Consider the following 17,500-nt stretch of genomic DNA (forward strand, 5'->3'; position numbering starts at 1 on the left):
ACACCACACACCACACACACTTCACCACACACACACACACACCACACACACACCTCACCACACACACACACACACACCACACACACACCTCACCACACACACACCACACACACCTCACCACACACACCACACACACACCACACACACACACACACACACACACCTCACCACACACACCACACACACACCTCACCACACACACCACACACACCTCACACACACACACACCACACACACACACACCACACACACACACCTCACCACACACACACCTCACACACCACACACACACACACCTCACACACACACAACTCACCACACACACACACACACAACTCACCACACACACCTCACACACACACTTCATACAGTCACTCAACACCAGCTGCATCCTCACACACCTCACACACACACACACACCTCACACACACTTCATACAGTCACTCAACACCAGCTGCATCCTCACACACCTCACCACACACACACCACACACACACTTCATACAGTCACTCAACACCAGCTGCATCCTCACACACCTCACACACACACACACACACACACACACCTCACACACACTCACACGGTCACTCAACACTAACTGCTGGGCTTGGACAAGACTACAGACTGGTACTGACAAACAAGCTAGGTGTGGAGTTGGGTGGTGTGTTGGTGTGGAGCTGGGTGGTGTGTTGGGTTATGTGTGGAGTTGGGTGGTGTGGAGTTGGGTTTGGTGTGGAGTTGTGTTTGGTGTGTTGGTGTGGAGCTGGGTGGTGTGTTGGTGCGTGGAGTTGGGTGGTGTAGAGTTGGGTTTGGTGTGGAGTTGGGTGGTGTGTTGGTGTGGAGCTGGGTGGTGTGTTGGGTTATGTGTGAAGTTGGGTGGTGTGTTGGGTTATGTGTGGAGTTGGGTGGTGTGTTGGTGTGTGGAGTTGGGTGGTGTGGAGTTGGGTGGTGTGTTGGGTTATGTGTGGAGTTGGGTGGTGTGGAGTTGGGTGGTGTGTTGGGTTATGTGTGGAGTTGGGTGGTGTGTTGGGTTATGTGTGGAGTTGGGTGGTGTGGAGTTGGGTGGTGTGTTGGGTTATGTGTGGAGTTGGGTGGTGTGTTGGTGTGTGGAGTTGGGTGGTGTGGAGTTGGGTGGTGTGTTGGTACGGAGTTGGGTGGTGTGTGTTCGGTGTTCAGTGTTCTGTGATTAATGGAGGCTAAGCAGGCTCAGTGTTCAGTGATTAATGGAGGCTAAGCAGGCGATAAGGGGGCAAAGGCCATCTGGGTTAGTTGGCTCCACAGAAATATATAATTGGGTATCGTCTGCATAGCTGTGGAAGTTTACATTATGCTGACTTGTGATGTTCCCTAACGGAAGCATATATAGGGAAAATAGCAGGGGACCAAGGCAGCTCCCCAAGGCCAGTCATGTTTTTCAGACACATGATCTCCTAACCTGACCCTAGCCAGATGAATTTCGCTCCGCCTAGCTCCACTCATCCATCTGGAACCGATCCATTGAAGTGTTTCTTCAGAAGGCTGGGCCTAATCAAAAAATGCTTGCATATGATTGAATAAGCCACTTGTCCGTCATCTATTGACATGCTACTTCAACCACTCACATCGAAGCCAACCCGTGACGCTAATAACAGTCTCACAGTCGCTTCTACGCTATGTCACATCTATGAAACTCCCGCCCTGCGTCCTGATTGGCTGTACCATAAAATCGGTCGCAGAAATCACTCTCAATGGAAGAGGTCCCAGATGGATGTGAGTGAAGCTAGGCGGAGCTAAGCGGAACGAAATTCATCTGGCTAGGGTCAGGTTAATGATCTCCTAGACTAACATAAAAATATCTGCCAGTAATGTTTGACATAAGGTTTGAAACCGCTTTAGAACATTATCAGAGACCAACCCACTTCGCAAGGAGGTGAATTACAAAGCTGTGATCAATGGTGTTGAATGCTGCGCTCAAATTTAGAAGAATAAGGTTTGAGACTTTGTTTAAAGGATAATTCCGGTATTTAGCACTTTGAGTCCCTTTTCTGGTTTGTTTTGGATGAACTAGAGTGGTGGACATTTTGACGATTGGTCCTGTCTCGACTTTTCTGACTCGTTTTGAATCGCCTTTACTGCTTCAGAGTGGCTGCCTACAGGCATGCACAAACATGTCCTTAAAACAACCCTTTACGTTCGTTTTCAAAACTGTGCAACTCACCGAGTGGTTAGTGGTGTTCGTTGATGTTCCAAAACATGTAGCATAGCGAAATACAGTTTCTGTCGTGTTTTATTTGGCATTTTGTAAAATCCCATTGATTTCTGTTGGAAGACTCATTACACGTTAATATTACTGCGCCACCGTCTATCCTTCAGGCTCAAATATTGACCGGAAATTTATACGTGGTTGTGAGATGTCTGAAAAAATAGTTCCACAATAGCAAATAACACGGCTGGAAATCATACATTGCGCCGATACCACTACATCACTACCCACATGTTTGTGCATGCCTGTAGGCAGCCACTCTGAAGCAGTAAAGGCGATTCAAAACGAGTCAGAAAAGTCGAGACAGGACCAATCGTCAAAATGTCGGTGTCCACCATCAGATCACATTATACAACGGTTATGCATATCCATATCTTGTCAGCTACATATTGACGCACTTACATTTGGTTTCTCAGCTGATTTTTATCCAGACATGCATGATAGCTCACATCCTCTTCGAAGATACTTAGCATGTCAGCTGGAGTTTTATACCGGGTTAGATCCAATACTTTCACGTCTACGGTGTCTTTTTCCTTAACTCATTGGGCCCTATTTTAATGGTCTGAAACGGAAGTGTCTTCGCGCAAAACGCAAGTGACTTTGTGGGCGGATCTTGGGCGCTGATGCTATTTTACCGGCGGGATATTGACTGTTGCGCCCGATGCAAATCTAAAATGGGGTGGTCTGAAGTAGCTACATTAATCATGGGTGTGGTTTGGGCGTAACGTGCAATAAACCAATCAGAGCGTCATCTCACATTCCCTTTAACAACAGGCACGCTTGTTCCATAGCTGATTGCTATTATGGTGGCGTATTTGCCAGGCGCAGCCAGGAGCGTTCACAGTAGAGGGTGACACGGGAAGCAATTTTCACTCCCGTCCCATCCCGAGCCCGCACAAATACTCCCGTCATATCCCGATCACGTGACAGCCCCCCCCAAAAAAATTCTGTCCCGCAAAATCCCGAGAGAAAGACTCCCGAATCCCGTCCCGCTCCCTATGTTGATGTCTAAAGTCATCCGACTGTTAGGCTACAGTAGCGTGCGGTGACCATACATTTTGGTAGGGCAGAAAGCCTTGTCTAACTTTTCTTTAATAGCCGATCATTTTGGGCTATATTAAAATTACATACTTTACAGTACTTTGCTGTAGGCTATGCTTAAATCATTTCATAGTTAGATCTCATCCCATCAGTTAAGTTTGCACCGTTCTCATCACGTTAAACCAGCGAAGCATAGCAACGTTGCTATGAGTAAACAAAACAATTTTTTGTGTTCCGCCAGGGTTATGCGATAAATATATTGAGGAATGCGATCGTCAAGGTGTCATGCCCCAACATTGCATGACACATTAAACTCAACGAGAATCGCTTTCCCGGACAGCTCGTGCAATTGAATAGAGTTGTCCTTTGCTGATACTTTCGCCTGTAACTGTTTCTTTGCATCCATTTTGCCTTAGGGCCTATCGCTGAAGCTGATTGATTGTGAACAGGGCAGCTGCTTGTCTTGCTCTGATAGGCTACCAATCAACAACAAACGTATTGTGGGTTGTAATTGGTTCTCTTTTCTAAAACGAAATGCCTCACGTCTTTGGGCGCACTCACTGCATTGCAGCGTCATTTTTTAAGTTAATAATCTCTGGCTTCCCGCCAGCTCCCGTTTATTATTTCCTGTCCCGTCCCAATCACGTTACCAACAGTGAAATTTACTCCCGTACTGCGGGAAACCCGCGGGAATACCGTGACCCGCGGGAGTCCCGAAAAATTGTCACCCTCTAGTTCACAGCGCTATAATCACTGTTCAGTTGGGAACAGTTAGCTATTGATTTTTCATCTTGACAAAATGTAATGCAGAATTGTCACAAAGACATACTTTCCGATGTTTTGGGATCATTCTCACTTAATCACGAGGTTATGAATGCATGGTGATATATTTGCAATGTACAATGTAATCTAACATTACCTCTCTATAGACAATGCATATCTTCTGTCAGTTAATCTCTTCTCTCCCGTGCTGCCGCTGGGGCATTTGGGTTAAATGGCACCGGCATGCAGTTCAACATCACGTCTCCTTAAGTCCTCTAACATTTCCTAATTTATGTCATCAACACATCAGTGATTCGTGAAAATGTGTACGCTAGATTTATGCCTATTTTTTCACATGGACACCACACTGATTTCCCTCGAGTGGTAATATTTTTCTTTGAAATTATGTATGGTTTACAGAAATGGGAACTACATTGTATAGATGAGAGGAGCTAAGTGTGCGTTGCGCAGCACAGGCGGCCAAGCAAGGGCTTCGTTTAAGTTGACCTAACTTTCAACTCTGCACAGTATCCCATTAACTGCGTGACAGTAGACTATTTACAATATTTTCTGTAAAGCAGAGTTTGTAAACACGTTATCATCAACTTAATTCACGCACAACATTTATTTGAGCAGGAGAGAGAATAACAATGAATGGATGCAGCAACTACAGAAATTGTACAGAAATTGTAACCATACTTGCTGCTTTCTTGTACTATCTGTTGCTGGTTAACAGCACATGAAAAGCTGATTTAAAGGAGAAGTTCGGTGTGAAATTGACCTTAGCTGTACTGAAAGATGTTGCTGAGTACTTACATGTGTCCAATAGGCACCTTCGCTCACCCCCTAGCATTCCGAATTACGCCGTTTTTAGCCAAGTAGCTGTGGGGGGCATAGCGTAGCCTATGCAGCTAAATCGCTATTTTTACACAATTAAAAAGGTTCCAAGACCCTCAAAAGTCTACCAATGCAGTGTGGAGTTACTTGGAACCTTTTTAATGGTGTAAAAATAGCGATTTAGTTGCATAGGCTACGCTATGCCCCCACAGCTACTCGGCTAAAAACGGCGTAATTTGGAATGCTAGGGGGTGAGCGAAGGTGCCTATTGGACACATGTGAGTACTCGGCAACATCTTTCAGTACAGCTAAGGTCAATTTCACACCGAACTTCTCCTTTAAGCTAATTCACTAACTCAAGACTTCAAGGCCATCATGGATATAAAACGTTTTTTGAAAATAACGAAAGGATGGAGGGAACATAGCAAAGCTTGGTGCTTAAAACCTTACACAACGGTAAATTGGAACAAAACTAAAAGTAACTTTAGCGTTTATAGGGCTGTAGCCTATAAAGTTGTCCAGATTAATAGGTCGTAATTAGGCGTTGTTGTAAAGATATTGCATGTAGATGTTGTACTATATAGGCTACTAAATATTTAGGTCACCAATGCACGAACAAAACCGGGAAATATTATCAAGGCTTTGAATGTTTCCGTCTGTGCACGGAGGTGTCTGTAGATTGGTGTGCAACGCATTCATTCATGCAGGCCTGTGGTCATGCATGCGCCCTTAAAATAGCATCTGCATTTTCGCCACAGACTTTAGACCAGGGAGTTTCTGGTCTGTGGCGGAATTGTTTTCTGAAACTGCAAAATATCAACAGTGAACGTTTGCGCCGGAACACGCCCAGTCTTTTCGCTGAACCGCCCCCGTGGGCGCAATCGAATTCCCTAATTTACAGGCATGTACCTGTGGAGGGAAAATTACAATATGCGCTGACTGCAAAATAGGAAAGACAAACGCGCGAGTATACAAAGTCAATTGCGCCCGCATGGAAGATAGAGCCCATTGAATGCCAAGCTGTTTTCGGGAGCTTTGTCCTAGAGTGCCAGCAATCTAGACAATTGTTGATGATTTTTGTACAGCCACAGCATATTCTGTGTTATAGCTATGAACACATACAATAGCTCGATTAAAAGGTGAGACTTTAAGCCCTCGGTGGGTGCAAACAGTGTATTTCTACATGCCTCTGTTCCTGAGAAATACCAAGCTAAACAGTGGCTAGTTTTCATGAAAATCGCTGTTTTTTTCTAGAAATGGAGATATAACGTCTTTCATGAAATGTGTTGTGTTGCCTGTTGCTTACTTGTGTAAACCTTCCGGGAAGTGATCAACGAGACCTAGCGAGACTGCCACCTCGTGATAGACCCACTGGTTTTGACCTGACGTGCATGCGTCACTGATTCGACCCAAAGCGGCAACGCAAGTTATGATAAAATGTCCAGATTTTTCATGAGTTTCACGATCGTCATATATTTCATTACCATTCATCACAGAGTTCCTAAAATCACATATAAGGTGTGCTAGAGTGTCTAGTTTCATAATTTAAAAAAAAGCTAAAAACGTAATAAACGTAATAAAACGGCATATCCCGTAATTGTATTGTTCAAAACATTCAGAGTAGGCTAGCCTAAGCTAAACTGTACCAACCATATTGTTTCAAAATACCAAACAAACAAAGATTTTATATATCTGCTATAAACGAGGCAATTGACGTCCCCAAAAGGTCAGACACCGGACATCACACAAGGACCAAAAGGAGAATTTGCTCCAGACATCAATAACCTTCTGGTGACGTTAGCTAGAGAACAGGATGTTGGGGACCAATCAGGGAGGTTGTGAATGTCCGCTTAATGTCTGGGGGACGTCCTGTGTTTGTCGGGATGATCTAGATAGCGGTTTTAAAAGCAGTCAGAAATATACCTGTTTCTAATGAGGTATTTATTATTTTGAGGTCACTTATTTACTGTCTTATTTATCTCCTGTGTAGTATTTTTTGTTTGTTATTATTTATGCTGCTCTTGTCCGTGTGCTTTTCTGTGCAGTACCTGTGTTGTGTCTCTCGATGTTGTGTTGTGTCTCTCGATGTTGTGTTGTGTGTTGTGTCTCTCGATGTTGTGTTGTGTCTCTCGATGTTGTGTTGTGTGTTGTGTCTCTCGATGTTGTGTTGTGTGTTGTGTCTCTCGATGTTGTGTTGTGTGTTGTGTCTCTCGATGTTGTGTTGTGTCTCTCGATGTTGTGTTGTGTGTTGTGTCTCTCGATGTTGTGTTGTGTGTTGCGTCTCTCGATGTTGTGTTGTGTCTCTCGATGTTGGTTTGTGTGTTGTGTCTCTCGATGTTGTGTTGTGTCTCTCGATGTTGTGTTGTGTGTTGTGTCTCTCGATGTTGTGTTGTGTGTTGTGTCTCTCGATGTTGTGTTGTGTCTCTCGATGTTGTGTTGTGTGTTGTGTCTCTCGATGTTGTGTTGTGTGTTGCGTCTCTCGATGTTGTGTTGTGTCTCTCGATGTTGGTTTGTGTGTTGTGTCTCTCGATGTTGTGTTGTGTGTTGTGTCTCTCGATGTTGTGTTGTGTGTTGCGTCTCTCGATGTTGTGTTGTGTCTCTCGATGTTGTGTTGTGTGTTGTGTCTCTCGATGTTGTGTTGTGTGTTGCGTCTCTCGATGTTAGTTTGTGTGTTGTGTCTCTCGATGTTGTGTTGTGTGTTGTGTCTCTCGATGTTGTGTTGTGTGTTGCGTCTCTCGATGTTGTGTTGTGTCTCTCGATGTTGTGTTGTGTGTTGTGTCTCTCGATGTTGGTTTGTGTGTTGTGTCTCTCGATGTTGTGTTGTGTGTTGTGTCTCTCGATGTTGGTTTTTGTGAGGCGGAGAGAGTTTGACCTTGACCTTGTGGTCTCGACCTTGACCAGGTGTCGGCGCTGGGCAGCGAGCACGCTCAGACGGCCGCTACGGTCCAGAAGCTGCTGCAGAAGTCTCGGCGGGTCAGTGCGCACGTGAAGGAGGTGAAGACCAGGGTGGACAAGCAGAACACGCGCGTCAGGAAGGTCGAGACCTCGCAGGACGAACTGCTCACACGAAACCGCTTCAGGGTCGTCATCTACCAGGTGAGACTCTCTCTCTCACACACACACATGGACACGCACACGCATGCACACGCACGCACACACATACACACACACGCACGCACACCACACACACACACGCACGCACGCACACATGCATGCACACACACACACACACACGCACACGCACGCACACCACACACACACACGCACACACACACACACGCACGCACACGCATGCACACCACACACATACACGCACACACACGCACACACACGCATGCACACGCATGCACACCAAACACACACACGCACGCACGCACACCACACAAACACACACGCACGCACCACACAAAAAAACACACACACACGCACGCACGCCACACACGCACACATGCACGCACCACACAAACACACACACACGCACACACACCACACAAACACACACACACTTTGTTCCACACTGTGAGAAATATGATCAAATGGCCAATTCACCAATTTACTTCTGGCCTCTGCTGCCCTGGCAGCACAATATGTATTAAAATGTCACAACCTATAGAACATGCTATTCCATGTATTTGATTACGTTGCAACCTATAGAACATGCTATTCCATGTATTTGATTACGTTGCAACCTATAGAACATGGTATTCCATGTATTTGATTACGTTGCAACCTATAGAACATGCTATTCCATGTATTTGATTACGTTGCAACCTATAGAACATGTTATTCCATGTATTTGATTATGTTGCAACCTATAGAACAGTGGTTTTCAAAGTGGGGGCCGGGGCCCTCTGGGGGGGGCCTCAGCAAGTTGGAAGGGAAAATAAAAGCAACAAATAAATACATTTGAAAATGTTAAAATATACCTATTACTATGAGGGTTGTCATAAAATGCCATTATAATAATGTGTCGCATATCTGAACATTATATTTTCCATGATAATGACTGGGAATAATAGTAGAGTGATAGCTCTCATATAGCAGAGAGCCCCAAATACAATTTTTACACACTGTATGCTCCATTGCGAAGTGTTTGTGGATAAAATAATTATTAGGATTAGCTTAATGTATTTTTACATTTGCCGTAGTATTCTCGATGAGTTTAATAACGCATCACGGGGGTCCTTGGCCAGAACCTAGTGGTATTTGGGGGGCCTTGTCGTGGAAAAGTTTGGGAAAAGTTTGGGAACCCCTGCTATAGAACATGTTATTCCATGTATTTGATTACGTTTTTGGCAAAAAGAAATGAGAAACCTGAGGGACATGATTTAAGTAAACCTATGTTTGTATTAACACACACACATATGCAAACACATGTTGCACGCACACTCTCTCACGCACACTCTCTCACACGCACACTCTCACACACACACTCTCACGCACACTTTCACATGCACACTCTCACAGGCACACATTTCTATATTCTGTATTTCTATATTCCATTCTATATTTCTATATTCTATATTCTATATTTCTATATTTCTATATTCTATATTCCATATTCTATATTCTATATTTCATTCTATATTTCTATATTCTATATTTCTATATTTCTATATTCTATATTCCATATTCTATATTCTATATTTCTATATTCCATGTTCTGTATTTCTATATTCTATATTCTATATTCTACATTTCTATATTCTATATTCTATATTTCTATATTCTATATTCTATATTTCTATATTCTATATTCTATATTCTATATTTCTTTATTATGTGTTTACTTGTTTATATGATGAATGCCACTGCATTTGTGTGTGTGTGTGTGTGTGTGTGTGTGTGTGTGTGTGTGTGTGTGTGTGGAGGGGGTGCATACAGTTTGACACTCGGCCTCTCAGAGCAGCTGCTTATGACAGGCCTCTAAAGTTAGAGTCTGACAGACACACACACACACACACACACACGCACGCACGCACACATATATGCACACACACACACACACACACACACACTCATACATGCCTACAGAGCTCGACACATATGAACCGCATCCACGCACAAAAATTCCCAGACACCTAATACAATAAATTACAATAGCACTCTCCCCATACACACACACACACACACACGGCCAACCACACACACACACACACACACACACACACACACACACACACACTCACACACATGGTCATCCACACAGACACACACGGCCAACCACACACACACACACACACTCACACACATGGCCATCCACACAGACACACACACTTACTTTAAGGTTACTGTAAGTGTGTTTAAGTGTGGTACAGCTAGACTGTAAGTGGAGTAGGATTTCAGCAGTGTGTGTGTGTGTGTGTGTCTGTGTGTCTGTGTGTGTTAAATGGCCATGACTGCTGTGATCCTCAGAACTCTATATTAGGACAACTATTGAGACCTCAGAATATCTGCTCGCACACACACACACACACACATTCTGACTCTCTCACACACACACACATTGATTCCCTCTCTCTTTCTCACGGCATGGTATATCTCTCTCTCTCACACACACACACTGATTCCCTCTCTCTTTCTCACGGCGTGGTATATCTCTCTCTGTGTTGGGTGTGGTGTCCTGCTTCATCAGTAAAGTGTGTGTGTTAGGGAGTCATGGTGATACTATATTAGTCATATGGAATGCTCTCACCCTCCCTCCCTCTCTCTCTTCCTCCTTCTCTCCCTCCCTCCCTCTCTGTCTCTCCCTCCCTCTCTCTCCCTCTCTCTCCCTCCCTCTCTCTCTCTCCCTCCTTCTCTCCCTCCCTCTCTGTCTCTCCCTCCCTCTCTCCCTCTCTCTCTTCCTCCTTCTCTCTCTCCCTCCCTCTCTCCCTCCCTCCCTCTCTGTCTCTCCCTCCCTCTCTCTCCCTCTCTCTCCCTCTCTCTCCCTCCCTCTCTCTCCCTCTCTCTCTCTCCCTCTCCCTCCTTCTCTCCCTCCCTCTCTCCAGGGGGATACTGAGTTGCCGTCGGTGGCGGTGCTGAAGGTTCCTAAGGGGGCGGGTGCGTCGGCGTTGGAGGTGGAGCCTGACGAGTACGAGGCCCCGGGGGACCTGTCGTCGGACGACGACTACGTGACGGCGGAGGAGGTGGAGTCCACGCGCGTGTCACGCCTGAGGGCGGGGCTTCTGGCCACACGCCAGCGCACCAGCGAGAACCTGCGTCGCACGGGCGCCACGCTGCGTCAGGGCGGAGCCACGCTGGGGGGGCGTGTCCGGGGGCTGGGCCAGCGCGTGGTGCCCACTAACGAGCAGCGGCAGCGCATGCGGCAGAGCGGTCAGCGACTACGCCAGTCCATCGCCCAGAAGGCCCCGAACATCCGCCTGCGCCCGACACCGCGCTCCGTGGCCGAGGGTGAGGAGGGCGGGGCCGAGGGAGACTCCACCCACGCCGTCGCCACGCCCCCCAAGAGCAAGCGCAAGCAGGAAGTGACGGAGCGCGAGCGCCAGGGTCCGCTGTCCGAGGAGGGCGCCACCAGCGTGCCGCTGGACGCCTGAGGGGTCACCACGGAGACGGCCACAGAGGAGGGAGGAGCTTACTGCCATCTGTCAGAGAGAGAGAGAGGGAGAGAGAGAGAGAGAGAGAGAGGGAGAGAGGGGGAGAGAGAGAGAGAGAGAGGGAGAGAGGGAGAGTGACGTGTGACGTGACTACTGTTAGGATTGAGGAGGAGAGAGAGAGAGGAAGTGACATCATGTGAGGAGGAGACGCCTGACTCTGTATCCGGCTCATCTGATCTGACAGAGTCTGGCGCCATCTACTGCTCCTGTGTGGCACATGCAGTAGTGAACGGTGTGTTTGTGTGTGTGTGTGTGTGTGTGTGTGTGTGTGTGTATCCTAGGTTAAAGAGTTGTGGTGCTTATTTATGCTATGCCTTAAAGAGAAAGACACAAAATGAAATGTATTTCAAGTAGCCATAGAATAACATATACACTAGTGTTTAATAAGAATACTATATACACTAATAAGAAGAATATATATCTGATATCTGATTGGGGTCTGAAGTCACTGCATGCTCTGCACTTTGTTCTTCTAGGTGCTTTTTCATACAATAAAAAGTCACAATCAAAATCACAAAAACAAATTCAATCAGTAAATATAGCCTTGGTATGCACTCAATGTTCACTTGTCTACTCGTAAGAGGAGCCCTTTGGACAACGGGATCACACCATAATTGGCAGATGTAAGTGGATAAGTGGATCGCACCATATTGACAGATGTAAGTCGCTTTGGATAAAAGCATCTGCTAAGTGAATAAATGTAAGTCGATGCCTGTATATACAGTTATTGGTTCAAGTTCAAGTTATTTGTTTGTCACATACAAAGTACAATATCTGGAGAACAGTGTCTGTCAAATACAATAACGTTAAAGAGAAACTTGACAACTATTTCAAATAAACTCGTTTAGAAATCTTTTATAAATAGATTTTGTAAATAATGTCCTTTGAATCAAAGTTGCCTAACATAAAACATTTAGGACGGAGCCAGTTAAGAAGGTCAAGCCACAAGGTCTTAACATAAATACATTCAACTTGGGACGGGTCACAACCAGAGCCATATAAAGGTACCTTTATATGTAATAGTCTAGTCGTGATTTCATGAACCCAGAAATGTTGAGTACCCTAAAGTTTTATTGCAGAAATGTCATCTATAGGCCTAGTGGGTGGAATTCAACTTGGTTGCCTAAAGTTGCACTTTGGGCAATTTGCATAATCAGCATAAATAGGCAATTAAGGCGAGGCAGTACAGGTGAATAGGGTAAAAAAATTAAATGATAGATATCACCATGAAACTTTCTGAGTTGATTACTTATGTTAAGATGAGAAAAAAATGTATTGCATGTTTTTTTATAATTTAATGTTTACATATGCAAATGAGGCCCTATCTCATTAAAAATGCTCTAATTTGCATACACACAAAAGCAGATAGTAATAATAATAATAATAATAATAAGCTTTATTTGTATAGCACCTTTCATACACAGAATGCAGCTCAAAGTGCTTTACATTTGAAGCATGTAACAAAATAATAGTCAGTCAGTCATTATCAATCACATTTCTTCATTGCTGGGGCCGTTTATGATCGATCCACTCAGCAACATATCAAAAATATAGAAAATGACATGTCATAAGACTGGCAGCCTTAACCCTCTTACCCCCCACAAGCACGCCATATGGCAACTGTGGCAAGGAAAAACTCCCATATTCCAGGAAGAAACCTTGAGCAGAACCTGACTTAATAGGGGGAGCCCATCTGCTTCTGGCTGGCTGCGCCCTCCAATAGCAGCAGATGTAGAATAATCTGAAAAAGTAGTCTACAGGATAAGACGAGTTAACTAAAAGCTTTCCTGTACAGGTATGTTTTCAGATCTTTTTTAAAAATATTTACTGAACTCGCCTGCTTGATGTACAGAGGCAGGGTGTTCCATAGTTTGGGGGCATAATGGATAAAAGCAGCTTCTCCACTTTGTTTGTGGAGCACTTTGGGTACGATTAAAAGATTAGAATTGGATGATCTAAGTTTCCTTTGTGGTTGATAAGATATTAAAAGCTCAGAGATATATGAAGGTGCTGTGCCATTCAGAGCTTTGTAAGTAATTAACATAACCTTAAAATCAATTCTATAGGAAATAGGGAGCCAGTGCAGTTCAGCCAACACAGGGGTGATGTGTTCTCTCTTCTTAGTCTTAGTTAAAAGTCTAGCCGCAGAGTTCTGTATGAGTGCCAATTTCTTTAGATGTTTTTTGGGAAGACCAGTGAAAAGTGCATTGCAGTAGTCTAACCTGCTAGTGATAAAGGCGTGAATTAGTTTTTCTGCATCTTGTTGAGTTAAAAAGGGCCGCACTTTGGCAATGTTTCTCAAGTGGAAATAGGCTGTTTGAGTAACTTTACTGATATGGGGCTTAAAACTTAACTCTGCATCTAAGATGACACCGAGGCTTGTTACTTTTGGTTTGACCTGGTGTGCCAAGTTCCCCAGATTACTAAGAACAATATCTCGCTTTAGTTTTGGTCCCACCAAAAGTACCTCTGTTTTGTCATCATTTAGTTTCAGAAAATGTTTGCTCATCCACTGATTAATGGAGGTTAGGCATGCAGTGAGGGAGCAAAGGCCATCTGGGTTAGTTGGCTCCACAGAAATATACAATTGGGTATCATCTGCGTAGCTATGGAAGTTTACATTATGCTGACTTATGACATTTCCCAATGGAAGCATATATAGGGAAAATAGCAGGGGACCAAGGCAGCTCCCCTGGGCCACACCAAAAGGCAAGTCATGTTTTTCAGATACATGATCTCCTAGACTGATATAAAAATCTCTGCCAGTAATGTAGGTTTGAAACCAGTTTAGAGCATTATCAGAGAGACCCACCCACTTCGCAAGGCGGTGAATTAGGATGCTATGATCAATGGTGTCAAATGCCGCACTCAAATCCAGAAGAATAAGGATTGAGACTTTGTTTGAGTCAGTAGCCAGTCTGAGATCATTGACTATTTTTACTAGAGCCGTTTCTGTGCTGTGATTTGATCTAAAACCTGATTGGAATTTTTCAAGGATACTGTTTTCGTTGAGGAAGGTATTTAACTGATTACAAACAACTTTTTCAAGTACTTTGCTCAGGAACGGTAGATTTGATATAGGCCTGTAGTTGCTCAGATTGGTATGGTCAAGATTTGACTTTTTAAGTAAAGGTTTCACAACAGCGGTTTTAAAAGCAGTTGGAAATATACCTGTTTCTAATGAGGTATTTATTACCTTGAGAATAAAGGGAGCTAAGCTATCATATAGTTTTTTGAGGAATCTAGTAGGGATTGGATCTAAAACACATGTTGAGGAGCCAGGCTTTAAAAGTCTTTAATTGTGCACTAGGTCAAAATACATTTAGTGTCTGTCATTTCAGGTTTTTAAGGATAAATAAAGTTGGTATTTGTTGTCTATACCAAAAAGCGTATGCTTAAAATCACAATGGTCATAAAAGGTCTTCAAAAGTCTTACATTTAACCTCTTCAAAACCTAAATTTAAACACTTTCTTTCTTTAAATTTAAACACTTTTCATAATAGTTGAAAGCATAAAGGACATAGGGTGGGGAAAAAAAACTCATCTCACACAAGCTGGCATTTGTGATGAATCCAATACTTTATTGAAAGAAAGGGAGCAAACTAACTACAATTTTTTATTTTATAAAAAACTTTTCAATAGCTTGGGACTTGTGTACAACAAAGGTGAATAAAAGGCATTAAAATGAATGCGGGGGGCTTATGCTTGGTGAAACTGTGTAATTGTGTTATAATCTAGCTATAAAAATCCTATTTGCAACAGCACCTTTTCAGGTGATGTTCAGTAAAACACACGGGATTCACCTTCCAGCGCTGACACAAGTCTGTTTGTTTTGAATGATGTCAGAGCCACGTGTAGCGCTCCCTGCGGGATTCCTCCTACTTCCTGGTCCAGCAAACCTAGGGGAAGGCATAAGATAATCATATGCTAATCAGGATTTTGACACAAGCATCGATCTCACATCTGTAGACTCTCTGCCAATTACCTGTCTAATCAATTGCACTTCAGTCCTGCGCACCCCCCTTGGCGGAGGTCTGCACTCTCGGAGTGCTTTTCTAGTTTTGCATGGCACACTTAATTTCTTGATCTGTCTGTCCATAGGTCAACACTGCCTCCTTACCAAGTTTCTTAAAGGTTTTCACCAACTCACCCCCCAAAGTATACGTGTTTACCTTGGAAAAACAATTTTGAGCCTGGCTTTATCACACTATCTTGTGTGTATGCAAATTAGAGCATTTTTAATGAGATAGGGCCTCATTTGCATATGTAAACATTAAATTATAAAAAACATGCAATACATTTTTTTCTCATCTTAACATAAGTAATCAACTCAGAAAGTTTCATGGTGATATCTATCATTTAATTGTTTTACCCTATTCACCTGTACTGCCTCGCCTTAATTGCCTATTTATGCTAATTATGCAAATTGCCCAAAGTGCAACTTTAGGCACCTAAGTTGAATTCCACGCACTAGGCCTATAGATGACATTTCTGCAATAAAACTTTAGGGTACTCAACATTTCTGGGTTTACTATTGGGCCTATGGGGATCACGACTAGACTAATGGCTCTGGTCACAGCCATAAACGTCTCCTGTGTTATACTCCAATGCGGCAGGTGGCGATGTTTAGCAGAAAGAACGTGTGCTCTGCCTGAGAGGGCGCAGAATCAGCGATCATCTCCATCGCGTCACCTAGCGACCGACCCAGACGTAAACTTAAAAACCGATATCTCAAGATATTTCCCGTGTTTAACGTTGTGGTTGGACCCTGTTTTCGTTTTGTAAAGAACAATGTAATGCGGGTTGTCGGTTACTTTGCGTGAACTCGATACCGCCTACACTAAAAATTGTTGTTGACGGTAACTTAGGCCACTTGGTGACAGTGACCAAAACAAATGTCACCCAGCATCTCTGATATCTAACGCCAGTGTAGTACGTTAACATCAGAACTGGTTGAAGCTGAATGACCGCTTATCTAAGTAGTGTAAACTGTTTTGCTCTCACAGTTCTGTTAGCGTCAGTTTACTAGTTTGCCACTGATAAACTTCCATGGCGGATGACGGGCGACGCGGGGAGGAGGATGAGCGTGGTCCCGGAGCTGCTTACCAAATGTTCGTGGTCATGGAAGACCTGCTCGACAAGCTCAAGGTCCTGAACTACGAAGAGGAAGTTCTGGCCAAGCACAATATGAAGGCTCTCTCCAGGTTAGACGGATGTTGCCTTTTCAGATAAGTCACCTGTTGCGAACGGGCCTGTACCGTGTCGTGTCTCTGCGCTGTTTCATAGTCTCTCTGTGTGTCTGTTTCAGACACTACTTCGCCGCGAGCCCCTACACGCCGTCCAACCCCGGCGAGCAGTTCTACATGTTCACGGTGATCGCCGCGTGGCTCATCAGCGCTACCGGGAGACCCTTCGAGGCGCCGCAGGAGTACGACGACCCCAACGCCACTGTGTCCAACATCCTGTCACACCTCCGGGCCCTGGTGTGTGTGTGTGTGAGAGAGAGAGAGATGGAGTGTGTGAGAGAGAGAGAGATGGAGTGTGTTGATGTGTGGTGCGATGCCGCTATGTAACAGGGTGACACTTGCAGGTTTTGTGGGTTGGTGTACATGAAGTTTCTGAGCAATGATGCATGTAATATGTCCTGTGTGTGTGTGTGTGTGTGTGTGTGTGCGCGTGCGTGCTTGCGCATGTGTGTGTGTAGGGAGGCCAGGTTGATTTCCCTCCTGCAAAACTGAAGTCTGGATCAGGGGAACACGTGTGTTACGTTCTTGACCAGCTGGTGGAAGAGGCCCTCAAATACAGAGGATTCAGCTGGAAAAGGTACACACACACACACACATATACTCACACACACACATACACACACACAGTCACACACATACACACACACAGTCACACACACACACACACACACACACACACACACACACACACACACGTATACTCACACATACACACGTGTACTCACACACACTCGCACGCACACACACGTATACTCACACACACACACACACACACA

General features: G+C 44.4%; 2 protein-coding genes across 2 annotated transcripts in view; both read left to right on the top strand.

Annotated features, from left to right (window-relative positions):
- cavin4a (caveolae associated protein 4a) overlaps positions 1 to 12,128 on the top strand; it is a 12,901-nt gene extending 773 nt beyond the window's left edge. The window contains exons 3-4 of the mRNA XM_076299834.1: positions 7,784 to 7,978; positions 10,873 to 12,128. Of these exons, the coding sequence (XP_076155949.1) occupies positions 7,784 to 7,978; positions 10,873 to 11,418 (741 nt within the window). The 3' untranslated portion in view covers positions 11,419 to 12,128. The remainder of the gene's footprint in view (positions 1 to 7,783; positions 7,979 to 10,872) is intronic.
- Positions 12,129 to 16,161: 4,033 nt separating this feature from the next.
- ift57 (intraflagellar transport 57 homolog (Chlamydomonas)) overlaps positions 16,162 to 17,500 on the top strand; it is an 11,368-nt gene continuing 10,029 nt past the window's right edge. Inside the window, exons 1-3 of the mRNA XM_076299835.1 lie at positions 16,162 to 16,682; positions 16,787 to 16,961; positions 17,183 to 17,301. Coding sequence (XP_076155950.1) covers positions 16,528 to 16,682; positions 16,787 to 16,961; positions 17,183 to 17,301 — 449 coding nt within the window. The 5' untranslated portion in view covers positions 16,162 to 16,527. The remainder of the gene's footprint in view (positions 16,683 to 16,786; positions 16,962 to 17,182; positions 17,302 to 17,500) is intronic.

The sequence above is a fragment of the Alosa pseudoharengus genome, unplaced genomic scaffold, assembly GCF_046254945.1.
Source record: "Alosa pseudoharengus isolate Yale_2024_CS ecotype anadromous, Long Island Sound unplaced genomic scaffold, YU_APseudo_1.1 YU_APseudo_1.1_scf_22, whole genome shotgun sequence".
In the NCBI taxonomy this organism is placed as follows: Eukaryota; Metazoa; Chordata; class Actinopteri; order Clupeiformes; family Clupeidae; genus Alosa; species Alosa pseudoharengus.